The 14,267-nt window shown below is 40.3% G+C and overlaps 1 protein-coding gene across 2 annotated transcripts; it reads left to right on the top strand.

The window, feature by feature from the left end:
* Window positions 1-1,633: 1,633 nt before the first annotated feature.
* fam53c (family with sequence similarity 53 member C) lies at window positions 1,634-11,569 on the top strand. 2 transcript variants are annotated; one of them, XM_012835808.2, is made up of 5 exons: window positions 1,634-2,253; window positions 6,626-6,858; window positions 6,995-7,052; window positions 7,672-8,510; window positions 9,720-11,569. In XM_012835808.2, the coding sequence occupies exons 3-5, from the start codon at window positions 7,046-7,048 to the stop codon at window positions 9,993-9,995; spliced, it is 1,122 nt and encodes a 373-aa protein (XP_012691262.1). In that variant the 5' UTR covers window positions 1,634-2,253; window positions 6,626-6,858; window positions 6,995-7,045; the 3' UTR covers window positions 9,996-11,569. The 2 variants fall into 2 exon arrangements, with proteins under 2 accessions (XP_012691262.1, XP_012691261.1); XM_012835807.2 differs by having other exon boundaries at window positions 6,707-6,858.
* The last annotated feature ends 2,698 nt before the right edge of the window (window positions 11,570-14,267 follow it).

Raw genomic sequence — 14,267 nt, forward strand, 5'->3', positions numbered from 1 at the left:
CCACAGATAACCAGTCCATATCTGGAATGTGAGACATATTGTTAATATCCAGAGGTATCCTCAGTCAAGACGTATTTTCTCATATATCTGGAGGGGATATGCACAAACCACAGGTCACTAACATCAAATTGTAGGTCATGTCATGACTGCATGACAGTTGGATACGTTTTACTTGGACTCAGACCTGCTGGGGAAGGATAAATCAAATTGAGTGCTTGGTGAGTATTAACAGAGAACGTTTTGATATGATAGCGTTACACCCTGCACGTCTCCCTTGTACGTCGCTTTGGACAAAAGCGTCTGCTAAATGACTAAATGTAAATGTGTAGATATTTGACCTAAAACCATAAATGAACAGTATGTCAAGAAGTTTGCTGTAAGCCTGTCATATTTAACATTAACGTTACTTGCTATCCATAAGGTTAATTAACTTCAATATTGGTTAACATTAGCTGCCTAGCAGTGTAGATAGCAAGTATGATAAACATAACTAATGATAGTTACAGTAACGTTATAGCTAACATATATACATTTAGATATTTTTATCAAAGAGTTTAAGTCCTGTTTTTCTGTTTCTCCAATGTTCAAGTATGTGCTATCAGTAGATGATGGGTGGAAGGTTAGACTATTGGTATACCCAGAAGTAACACAAAAACACTTCCGGGTATACCAATAGTTTACCTTTCCACTCATCGTTTACTGACATGTACCTCTTTACTCGACCGTTCACATGGGTACGTTTTAACTAGCAAGCTAGCTAGCAGTGGCAAGTTAATGTGCTCTATTGATAATGTCTTCAGTCTTTCAGGTGCGCTCAACCTTTAACAACTTCAACTTTAAATAACAATACAGGGAATTTCATGTACTGTAATAACAGCTTCAAAATCATTTCAGTGGTACACAGACTTGCAATACGGAGAATGGTGCTGTGCCACTGCTTTTTTGTTGTTGCACTATTGCCCATTGTAACTTTGGTGAACAGGGCACGACACCTCTGGAGAGAACTACGTAAGGCTTCATGGCAACACCTCACTCAACAACAACTAACTACACCCATCTGCTATCTTTAAGAAGAAGCTAGCAAGTATTGTCTGTATGGACCTCATGACAGAGGCTACGAAGAAACGAGGAAGCAAAAGAGAGTAACTGGCCTGGTAAATGCACGTTTGTTAGTCTGTAAATAAATTGTAACAACATTTACATTTGTGAATCGCTTGACATTTATTTGTGAAGTGTGAATTTTATTTGGGAATCATAAAAATACATTTATTTGTGAAATTTTAAACTATTCTGACTCCATACTGTTGTGTTTCATCACCTTATGTCATTTAGTTCACTGCTCTTCATTGCCTCATGCTGCACTCCACCAATTTTACATGAAAATCGTCCGGGCCGTTTTTGCGTAATCTGTTGACAGACAAACAAACAGACAGACAAACAATCAGAACCGAAAATATAACGTAACATGAAATAAAGTAAGACCTTACTAATTTAGGTTTTACTTAGAAGGCTCTGGGAAAACGAGGCCTTGATGGTTTACGAGTTCCCTGGGACTAGTCGAACGTTCCACGGGGCCGGTTCGCGCATGACCTCTACTTTGTAAAGCACTACCAGAGCACTACGGTTCCCACATATTGTTATTATAGGCCACAGAAAACCCTACTCCCCTGAATTGGTTTAGTCCGATCTGACATGACACCATCAACATCCTAAGACATTAAATTGATAGAGATGCGTTTTGAAATCTTAATTTACATCTGTAACGATAGTCTTTGATTTATTTTATGATCAACGTGTATGGTCATCCTATATGATTTTCGCCGCGTCATAGGACCTTTGCGTTTTCAGGAACTGTGAATATTATTTAAGAATTTCAATCACTCACGGGCGTAAGTTAGCTAACGAGCTAGTTGTTTTTATTTATAATTGAGGGGCGGTGTAATTTCAAAAACGGCTGTTTTGAATATTGTAAACGAAGAAATTATTCATCATTGGAATGCCCTGCTGATCATGGGATTGATATGGCTTCCTATTTTGGCAAATTTCGATGAATGGACCATCCATTTCATGAGTTAGCAATGCTATTGGAGGTCAGTGCGATAAATACAAACGACTTCACTACAAGGTTAGCTTGTTAGCTAGCTCTTCATCCTCTACACCTACAAATTGGTTTATCCCTAGCAAGTAACGTTAACGTTACACTATGCAAGATGGTTCAAGGCCTCTGCATCCCGGTGTTTTTCAGTTAACAAGGTAAGTGAATTTATATACATGCACGACCACATTTGTCGGCTACTGCAATCATATTTATATACATCCTATTTCAGTAAATACGTAACGTTACTGGCATTTTCACATTATTGTAAGCAAGTGTTAAAGCTAGCTAACAGTTACCATGTTGTGCTATTGTCAGGACGATTGGACTGTTAGCTAGCCATCAAGAATTCGCTAGCCAGCAACCAAGCCAACCATAATTAGCTAGCTAATTATGTAGTGGTGCTACTATGAAAAATGGGTTAACGTTACAGAAGTTCTCACAAGAAAGGGTTTAGGGTGGCGTGCTTGATGTCATGTCTTGTTTGCAAGCTGTAAGTAAGCTAGCGATGCTAGCGTTAGGTTGATTTTTCAGCTAGGGTGACCATATAGGTATGATTAGTGTAATGTTCTTAACATGAAGGAAAGCTACATTAACGAAATATTATCGCTAAAACCGTGGTGACGATATTTATTCGACGTGACGCTCATCATAACCACAGTTTGGATAATTAACTGCGTTGACGTGCATTGTAACGTTATTTTGCTATCCTAGCTAATTAACCTAGGTATTGCTAGCTAGCGAGGTAACGTTAGCCAGCCATGTTACCCAGCAACGTCTGGCTACTGGACTTGGAGGTTTAATCTCAGTGTGCACTCTGCCACGATGAGACAAGCAGTTCAACTATGGGGTCGCGTGTGCCTTTGTACGGAACATTAATTGAATCGAGAAAATTAACGTTATATGTGATTATGTGTATTTGTCGATGTGTTGGGCTACTCAGCGGTGGCTCGCACTATTAAGCGTCGCAAAATACCAAGCTAAGGTTAGCTGTCAATGGGTTATATTGGCCGTCCATGATAACAAGCTGTATGTAAATACTTGTGAGCGCAATGCTATTTCGACTCCTGCATAATCATGAGATGCACTGCAGAATATTCTCTTCGAGAACAGAATGTGCGTGCAGCATCATTCAGCAATGCTAAAATGTATCTTTCGTAGGCATAGCTAGCCAGTGAGATATGGAGACATGCTAAACATCTTTGCATCTTGCTATGTGGGGGTGTGGCATGGGATTCGTCATCTAATTATAGCAGGCTAGCTGTTATCACCTTAGTACGTTCACTGGAAAGGCTGTGTTGGCAGTAGCCTAGTATGTACCAGGTCGGCTAACGTAACTCGATGAAATTAAGTTATAGTCAGTCGGAAGTCCACTACAGAATGTACAGGATAAGTAGATAAGCTAACTCATCCCATTAGGGATGCATCATCATAGCTACCTAACTGGGTAGATATTTAACGTCAATTAGCCAGTAGTCCAAAGTGACCTGGAGCATCATGTCCAAACGCCATCTTTCACGCTTATGGTCAGATGTATCAAGAATGAAATAAATATGAATGTGCATTCCTCCACGCCACCCTCCTGTCTAGTGTACGCATATTTCTAATGGTTTTAGTCATGTGGCGACACTTAGAGGCTATGCAGTGCAACTAACATTACGATTTTTTTTTTTACGAATCTTTAGGCCTACATGTGAAAAGTATTACTCTTCAAATGTGTTTACACAGTACTGACACACAGGCCTTAATGGAAATAATAATACATCAAGGTGTATGCAATTAAATAAATGGATATATAAGTATGCACAAATTGTATGCAGTACTAGGCTAATGAGAGTCTAATGATAATAATGGCAGGTTTATCCTTAATGGAGTATATCGAATTAAAAGGGAATATGTATGTAGAGACATCGCCAATATAAAACGATAAAATTGCTCTATGATGACTGGCTTATCAACTCTTTCAGTTTTCCAAGAACCTATCCTCTTGGAAGTCTGTCCTGAATTGGGTCCGGCTTTAAAGTGCACTGCCCAAAGAGTCACGCATTTGTCCGTTACAAGTACTTGCCACACGGTACTTCTTGACAACTGGGGTATTCCAGAGGGAACAGGCAGACTGGTCCGGATGGGGAGGGATCATCTTGTATGTAAGCCAGGTGTATAAAGGATATGATCTGGTTGACCAGGCTAACATTAAAGTGCAAGTTGCAACGAGAGCCATTTTCCACAGTGTAATCAGAGCGATTGACTGCACATGCATAAAGGCATTGTCAGAGGTAGAATTTGACTTTGTTTGCATTCTCATTCCACCGACGTGCAAATTATCTGTGATGCAGAAATGCGACTGACTAATGTAGTGGCAAGGTTGCCTGGATCGACTGATGATAAATCCAAAAGTGACAGGGTGCATGATTCTTAGGACGCAGTTAATTTGATGTTGGATTTTTTTAATTTATTGTGCAGTTATTTTGATATTGTTCAACTCCCCATCAAGACACTTTGGTTACAAGACGTGACTGCTAAACCCCCTTGCCAATTCCCAGATTGACCGAGGATTATTTTGTGCGGTTCTTTGACCCTACTGCATTGATAGCCACTGCTATACTCAGCTACTCATACTGTTTTCTTTGGTTATTAATGCCAGATGACGCACAAAAAAAATGTCCCTTTACATTGGTTAAGAGCACACCTTGCATTCATTCCTTTTTGGGTGATTTGCCGCTTGCTTTTGCCAGTTTGTCTCAATCTGAACATGGGTGTAGCCTAGGCCTATTTATATTTATTATCATATTAAAATGAGTGTAGTTGAGGGAGGGGGTAGTGCTCATACATGTGCACTTAGTTTCTTGTTGATCGGGCTGTACAGAGAAGAGGTGTGGGCATTCTTGTATGCGCACAATTTCATACATCTGAATTTTCAGCTTTCCAGGTTCGTGCATATGCTGTGTTTAAGTATGGATTCTTCACAAGGCTTTGTACATAAGGCCCCTGGTTGTTATTGACAGCTAACGTGCTTGGCAGCGGATGAAGTAGTAGACTATAACAGATACATCTCCTGGTATTGTTATTACCGTCCATAGAGACACTAATAACCATTGGAATGTCAATCAAGCAAGTGTTACGTTCTATCTTTAAAAATACTTTGAGCTTTGCAAGCTAGCTACCTATACTGTCTCAACCATATAATTATATACTGTGGTCTCAATTGTTTGGTATCAACCCAGCGGTAGGATTCTTGCCCACTAACCCTTTGCAGTCTCAAATTCAATTTTGCATCTCTTGGACAAATATGAAGGGAGCTAAATGGGGTATATACCTTCTCCCCTCTACTAGGCCTACAGGTCATTTTTGGGGAATGTGGATGTAACTTGAATCCTAATCACATGTACTTTTTTTTTTTTTGTATTCAACATTGTAAATTGTCAGAGCTTAGTATGTGTGAAGTTGAATGGTAAGATAATAATGGTATTTTGCTAAACATTCAGCGTTCAGTAATTGAACCATTTTAGTGGAGAAAATAGGCATGCCATTATTTTCCACAACAGTGATTAGGATAGACATTGGTACTTGATGCTTTCTTTTTCAGGAGCACAATACAATGATAATTAAAGGATTGCATATCAGATGTGCAGAATTGCGTAGAACCAAATCCATGTTGAAATCACGTTGATTTGGCAGGATCCAGGCATTTGTTATTTTTCTGTGAGTAAAATATGACGTCAGAGCAAGATGAAAGAAGGCAAATCTTCACTAATTTAATCAGACCTGGTCTTAAATGCACATTCAGTAAATGAGCACCAAGATGCATTAGCAACTTTTTCCAATGCAGATAGTTGACATTTTAATAGTCAGTTGTGCCAACCAGTGCTATCGCACCACCTAGGGTTTTTTCCCCAGTGGGAAGAGTGGAAATAAATAGTGGTCACAATTGTGATGACGGAGATGCACATTTACACAACAGATAAATGCACAAAGGTGCCTGACAAAATTATTTTCCATTAGTAGTGGCCCCTTCCCCTTCATTTCAAGTTCATTTTGAAGTAATAATTTCCAGAAGGTTCACCATGTTTGGTGTCTCTAGTGGCGATGAAAAATCTATCAGGAATGGTCATAACTTTGTTGTGAAAACTTTCCTTGTGAGGTCTAAGTTTGCACGCCAGGCCTAAGAGAGAGTCAATTAATCAGCCTCACCAAATACCATAGGGATGGGGCCAGAACATATTTCTACTTCTGCTCATTTCTTTTCCAGAGTTCCACCACTTAATCCATTTGAACTGGAGAGCTGTGGTCGTGTTTCTTTCTTTTCTTTTTTTCTTACTGGTTTCAAACATAGCACCTTGTTGAATCATTACCTAAACCAGAGCTATTATCTTGTTGGCAATAATTAAAAAAAATACTATTATGTAATTTCAAATTAATTCTGTTTAGTGCATATGTAGTCTTAGTGTGTAGAATAAGTGTGTAGAATAAATCCAAGTGTCATCACTGATGGAAGTCCGTTAATGGGTACATGTTTTTTTGCTCTTTTAGGTGAGGTGACTGTCATCATGACATCGTGACTCCTCTCCCAGGTGTGAAAAGGTTGGAATTACAGTTATTCATCCTTTTCAGACCGACAACGGTGTCAAGGGACAACTGCCCCTCCCACCAACCCCTCCCCATTATCTCCCATCTTCCACCTCACCATGTCATGATCCCGTGCAGAACCCAAGCGTTGCGCAAACAGTCTGGACCGCAACACCAGCCAAAGGATTGGCAATCTGGTAAGAGTCATCTTCCTCCTTTGGGTGGATGAATATGCTGAGTATTTCCGTTCTGTTTCTGTTTCTGATTTTAAATTTTTTTGTACTCTTCTAGTAGCTAAAGTGGTGCCTTAATCATGTCTTATTTATTTTACAGTCCCATCCAGAAGCCCGCACCGAAAAACATTGCTGGCCTACAGATGGCTTGATGCCTGGTTAGTGTTAACAAAGATTCAACACTGGTTTCCTTAGTATGAGGGCTCTAATTTGAGGCAACCATTGCAACTGATAATCTAGATGCCAGAACCTGAATACCCAAAAATGGCGCATGTTAGGAACCTTATTCAGATTGCTGCATGTGTTAAGCTTTTGGCAAATTGGAGGTGTCCACATTTAGGTGTTTATATGCTGGTCAGTATGAAATGGCCATCAAGGGGTCCACATTTAGGTGTTTATATGCTGGCCAGTATGAAATGGCCATCAAGGGGTCCACATTTAGGTGTTTATATGCTGGCCAGTATGAAATGGCCATCCATGACTTGCACATGCTGTTTGGAGCCTGATGAATTTGTCCACTAGCTATTAAAGACTTGGATAAAGGAATGTAAAATAATTTGTAAATATTAAAAGTAACCCAGAACCCCATTGTGATTCACAAAAGCAGCACAATACCCATAGTCAGATAGATGTGAAAGGCTATTTTCTGTTGTTGTTGTTGTTGTTGTTGTTAAATATCTAGTCAGTATCAGTATACCAGTGTCATATTGGTTTTTTTCCAGGACTGAACATTTTCACAATTGATATTTTCTTCTTGTTTTTTCTTCTCATCTCCAGAGAGTAGCTATTGGCAGCTCTGCCCTCCTTCCAAGCCCAGCCTGCAGGGTGTGCTGAGTTCGAGCTTTCCCCCAGGCCCTGTGCCCCAGGGTCCTTCCGACGAGCACCAACCTGAGGGGGAAGATCTGCACCGACCCCTGCTTCCAAGCACTTCAGTGACGGACCTGTCTTTTCCCGGTGCACCCCCTCCCCCCCCGCCGCCCCCCAAACGCCACTGTCGCTCACTGTCTGTGCCAGAGGACCTGTCACGCTGCCGCTACACCTGGCGGCCCAGTGCCTCGAAGGTCTGGACACCTGTGAACCGTCGGTGCCACAGTGGAGGGGGAGCGGGGGGACCGTGTCCGCTTCGTGCCCCCAGCTCTTCTCTGAACTCGTCTCTACACTCCTCTTCCAGCCCCACGTTTTTTAGCCTTGCACTTTCCCCCGACTCCCCGCTACCATGGAATTTCCCCTTTGAGCCCAGTGATTCTGCGGGAGGCAGTGCCTGTTGTTGCTTCTTTCCGTCCTCCTGTTCCTCCTCTCCATCTCCGCTCCATCCTCCCCCTCCTCCGCAGAGGCGCTTCTCCTTGTCCCCTGTACTCATACGAGAGGCTGCGGCCCAAATCCTTCCGCCACCTCCAGTTCCTCTCCAACCCACAGCCCCTCCAGTAGCCGTGCCTGCCTCCCCCTCGTCTGCGTGTAGCACCCCAGCCTCGCTGCGCCGGGCCATTCCACCTCAGCTACCACGCTGTCACTCCCAGCCCTGTGACTTGCTTCTGCTAAAACCTGGTCTGAAGCGCAGGAGGGACCCTGACCGACCTTGTGCAAGGCCGGTGCTGGACTTTGCTAAGATGACTCAGGTAAAAATTTGCAAATAGTTGTGGCCAAATCGTTATTACGGCTCATCTCCACCATATTTCCCTGGTCTTGGCAGGTCATTTCAGGGATTTCCCGATTTAATTTCTCCGATTAATTAATGCAAAACTTGTGTTCAATGTTCCAACTTCATCTTGTCTTGACTCCCCAAGTAACTGGAATGAGCTGAAATTGCAGCAGGGGCGACATGACAAAAGAAAGTGGTCAATGTTGATTTAATTCAAGTGGTTTGTTAGTTTGTTTATTATTCACCAAATTCCCTTTGGATTCCCCTTAAGCAGATTGAGAACACAGAAATGACCACAAATTGAATGAACTGCCAAGTGAAAACGGCCATAACTGGAGAGAGTAAAATAACTGACTTTACATGAAACTGGGGAAAACAACAGCTCACTTGATTAGAGGCAGTCCCATTTACGAAATGCTGTATCTTTTACTTTTGGCAAGCAGTTTTTATTTTATTTTTATTTTGGCTTCATGCCACTTTCCCACAATGTTATCAGTTGTGTAAATGTGGTCTCTCCATACAATTATGGAAGTCAAAACAGCAATTTCAAAATGGTTTCAGATATTCACAGTGGCCACTTCAATGAGTCTTTTATATATATATTATCAAAAAGAAAGTGTGTCAAGCTCCAGAACTCTTTACAAGTGGAAAGTAATTTAAAAAGTGCTAACAGAAAGGATATCTATTTCTTGTCATAATAATGTTGCTTGTATAGCCATTTTGTCATTTGCCATTGATGTTGGTAAATTATGTTCATGATGGTAGACTGGTAGATAGATTGGCTTCTGTTGCTTAAGAACACCTTATACCCTGGTGACCACATACTCTTTTCTTATAGACTGACAGGTGTGTAGTTTAATTCTGTGCGTAAACTCCACAAATAGATCCGATAGGAATAACTTTATTATGGTCTACCTCTAAGTTGGTGATGTCTTGACTGTTTATACCCTCTGTGATCAATTTTCTTTCAGTATAAAAGTACTTAGGATCCATAAACTTTAAAATGAAAAAAAAAAAATCTTTCCAATCATATAGCTCATGTTAAATGCACACTTGGAATTTGGAAGTTGGAATTTTCATCACTATCATCCTGTGTACTGGCTGTTCTAAATTCCATGACTATGGATGTAGTATGTGGTCAACATCAAATTCTTACTCTTCTATTTGATTTTATATTCTCCACCAGACTCGAGGCGCTGATCACCTCAGTTGTCTGGAGCGTGGAAGGCTGGCCTGCGGAGGGGACGTTTGCATGGGTCTGGAGCCTTTTCTGGGAGACTTCAGAGGGTTGTATTCTCCATCTGAAGGCCTTGGAAGGACAAGTATTGGGCCACTTAGTGAAAGCGATGAAGAGGAGGAGGAAGAGGGGGAAGACGTTGAACCTGATCACGAAGGAGGACCACAAAGTGTTTTTGAAAGGGATTGCACAGAACTGGACATCTCCTTAATTGAGGAGAATTAAAAAAAAAAAAAAAAAAAAAAATGAAATTGAAACATCTCCAACTCCCCACCCTCCATTGCCAGCATTCAACACTTTCTTCAAACCCCTGTGACCTCACAGGGACAGGGCTCTCAGGAACACAAACACTCAATGACAATGATCTCTTGACTACTGTCAATAAAACCAGGTAATACAGGTAGCCATGGATGCTGACTCTCCATCATAGTACATTCCAAAACCAATTGCTGAGACATTCTTTGGGTCGTGAAAATTCATAATCCTGGACACACCCGATATTCCCTTAATGTTTTGGATGTCTTCTTAATTCACCCTCAAGCTGACTTGGATAGAATATGTGGAAAACAAGTCTTTGACGTCTTGCTTTCTTTCTTTTTAAATCTTTCTTCAAGTTTTTCAGTAGTGCAGTAGAGTTTCTTGGATGACGGTGATGAATTTCGGTGTTTGTTCAGTTCAATTCAAAAGGGCAGTGTGGTATTGCAGTTTCCTCTGCAATCCTTTCTATTTTCTGGTGAAATGAGTGACCCAGCATAAGCCTTAAAATTCCAGTCTCTCTTTCTGTCTCTCTGGCTCTGTCTTGCTCTTAAAATACTATTAGGAAATTAATTGTGTAGCTGTTGTCCTTTTACTGTTTCTTTTCAACTGTTTTTCTTAATATTTCTACTCTATATAACTAATTCTCTGAAAAATAGAGATATGTAGATATTAATAATGAATGCACTGTGTTAAAAAGTCTAACAACAACAAAAAAAAGTGTCAGCAACCACTGTATTCTGAGGGCACATTGTAATTGTATTGTACAGCAACCATTTGTCTAAAACAAGTTCTGTGTAAAGATGTTAGCTTGGAGACTGAAACAGGTCATTACTCTCTTCTAGATATTATTATTATTATTATTATTATTATTATAACTATGTGTTATAAGATGGTTTGAAATTCCAAACTCAGTTTGTGTACAATAAAGTTAATGGAAATTATTTTACAACAAACAGATCATGGAAGATGTATTATTTATTTGTTTATTATTTAATTAATTTAATTTTGTGATTAGAGGGCAGCAAAACCGTCTGTGTGTGCACCAGCACCTAATATGCAGGGGTTTGAGCTATTTTCAGTGTATTGTCAACTGGCAAATTGAGAAATGGGACTGGATTAACATGATGATGATGAATATAAATAGGTGGTTGTATTTCTTTCTTTTCTTTTCGGAATGTCATGCATCAGTCCAAAATTCTGTCCGAGGGATGTCACCCTGCAATTATTATTTTATTTACATATTTTTTTTTTTTTATTATTATTATTTTTTTTTTGTAAGCCCACTTTTAAGTATAATGTGCTCTCCCACTTAAGTTAAGGACACTTAACTGCATTCTCTGTGTCGGCGTACATTTTCTCTGAAGTCTTATCTAAGAGGGTTGATACATGACGCTCATCATAACTCCGCCAACAAACTAAGAAAGTGCATGTTCAAGAGAGTGGTGGCTTCAGTAAGAGAGTGGTTGTCATTGCCTTGAAACAAAAAAACGTGGGAGATGATTCTCTCAAAAATGAAAAATAAACATGTAAAATTCTCTGAAGTGATTAGCCCTCGTCATTGGCATGACCCTTTTTCTGTTTTTCAGGTTGAGCTGAATTGCTGGATGTCTTTTTGAAGTTCCTGAGAGCTGAGACTTTGTAATAGTATATAATACTATTTATATTAATAAAAATGGCTACACCATTCATAGCAGCTGTAATAATGCATGCAGACACACATACAGGTGACTTTGTTTAGGCTATTTCTGGTGATTAATGCCATCTGATAACTTGCCTCAAAAAATGTGTGTGAAGTCGTGCAGTTAAGTGATGGTACGTTCATCTTAAATTACTTCAGTTTTGACAGTTTGGATCCAACAAACTGACTTTAAGGTAAGGTAACGCTTGAGTTAGCTCATTTTGGTAAGATTTTCATATAACATATCAGTTTCCAAGCTTTGGCAGGGGCAGACTGACAGTACGAAGACTGACTTGAGAAAGTTAGTTAAAGAGTCAAGTGTGCTTACCATATCTGTGTTCAATGTGTATGTAGTACCAATAGGCCATCATTCAACGTGTACCTCTCTTATAGAAATAAATATGTCCATTTGCTAATTTCGCTTCCCACATTCATCATTTGCTCATTTTTATATAACTTTATATTTAATATTTCTATGTGAGAGGTAAATACATTGAATTTGAGGAAAATAATATGTAAGAGATATCACAATGAATGGGAGAGGTAAAAATGGTGTGTGTGTATGTGTGGGGGTTGTATATATACAAAGTGAAAACATTGAAAACTCAACATGAGCTGTGGCTCATTCTTGAAATTAAAAGTGAAGCAAAGTTGCGTCAGCATCTATTACTAATAATGATGATAACAATGCAGACTTCATGTGAAGATACTGTTTTCATGTAAAGAATAGGCTATAATATTACCTCTGGCAGCCATTCAACAACTACATGATCTGGTGGCTCCAAATATTTTCAGGGCCACTCGCTGCAATTTTGCCCTCAGCTCATATTCTGATTTTGGAAGCTCTGTGATACACGGTGAGGCTTCGTGGAGGTTGCCAGATTTGGGTCGAGAAAGGTGCCTGTACTAGGGCAGGCTATTGCCACCTTCCCCATGATGCAACACATACATATCATAATACAATACATCAGTATACGTCATGTCACAAAAGTATCACAATGGTACTTCTGAAAGTAATTAATGACTTGAAATGTATGGAAAAAAAATGCTATTAAGCTTTCAACAGGACATATTAAGACACCTTTGATGGTATTGACATGTGTCCTAACCTATTATGAGTATGGAGAGGGGTGGGTCAGGGATGCCAGACAACACTGTTGAGCCTTCTGGAGGTATCGTGGGCCTAATTCCATGAAACAATGACAAAGGTGTCCACTTGACAACCCCAGTGTAATGCTCACAAAGGCATCATTGTTGTTGCTGTTGTTAAGTATTAAGTATCAGTATGATGATTGTAGTGCCCCCTGTTCTTATAATACAGTACATAGGCTAGGTTGTTGGGCATGAGTTCTTGCATGTGACAGTGAGAGGTTTGGGTGCTGCGGGAAGTCCCCAACCAATAGCCCGAGGAATTTAACATCTTACTGATACAGTATTGTGAAAATAGTGTTGCAATCCAATGCATCGGGACAACTCTAATCTGTATCCTGATGAGTTGAGGCTGTGATGAATATCATTTTGTGCCATTCAAAGAAGTACATCGACACACAAGAGGTGCAGCAAGGATATCATGTTGTGGAAGGCGCTCACAGGATTGCTGCAAATTACCGTCCAGGTTGAGGTGGACCACAGGAGGGTCATCGTGGACCTTTTCAGGAAGTGGCCAGGCAGCCCCAATGACAACTCTGTGTGGAAGGATGTTTGGCTGAATTTATTTCTTGCCAACAGTGGATACCCTATCCAGGCCTATGTTTTAACAGGTACCAAACCTGCAGACTGAACAGTACTAAGGGTAATATGTGTACACCAGCGGCCATTAAGTGTGCCTTTGGCTGCAGGAAGCTCTGGTTTAGTGGCTTTGGTTCAAGGTGGCTTTGGTGCAGGCCCACTAAGTGCTGTGCTGTTGCATTTATCATGACCAAGCTGCAAAACATTGGTGCAGGTTTGTCTCAGTTGGAGGATGCTGGTGGACGGGAGGAAGATGACGATATTCACACTGCTGGTTTTCAAACATTACAACAAACCATTGACAACGATATTGAATTGTCCAGTCTTGGAGTTTTTTTTCCACGTACCTTCAGTGATTAAGCAACTCATAACCCTCAGTTTTTCCTGACACTTGATTTATTTTTCTTATACTTTTTCAGTAACTAGGGCCCTCATGCCTCAGACACATCTTTGGCTTTAGACTATAACATGTAGTGGCTTTAGACTATAACATGTAGAAGATGAGATGCTATCATAAAATGCCCTCACAGAGAGTCCAGGCCTTGTTGTAATTTTATATTATTAATATATTATAAAATAAAAACCTCTTGATGGGTTTTAGCTGTGGAACCAGGATGTACTGTATGTGTGTTTATATGTGCGTGTATGTGCTAAGGACGGAGAGCGTGTGCTCTTCTACGCTTGTGTGGTCACTGCAGTTTTGTGTTGTGCATGCACGTATATGCATGCTTTTGCTAAACACGTGTTTAGCAAGAACAAAGGATCGGTATGTTGCGGGCAGTTTGAGTTTCCCCTTCTTCATGTGCCAAGAGAGTACAGCCCATGTGCGATGT

Source organism: Clupea harengus, chromosome 8, assembly GCF_900700415.2.
Source record: "Clupea harengus chromosome 8, Ch_v2.0.2, whole genome shotgun sequence".
NCBI lineage: Eukaryota > Metazoa > Chordata > Actinopteri > Clupeiformes > Clupeidae > Clupea > Clupea harengus.

Coding starts and splice junctions, on each gene's coding strand:
- fam53c (XM_012835808.2), top strand. Junction 8,511..9,719: donor ACTTTGCTAAGATGACTCAG/GTAAAAATTTGC, acceptor ATTCTCCACCAG/ACTCGAGGCGCTGATCACCT.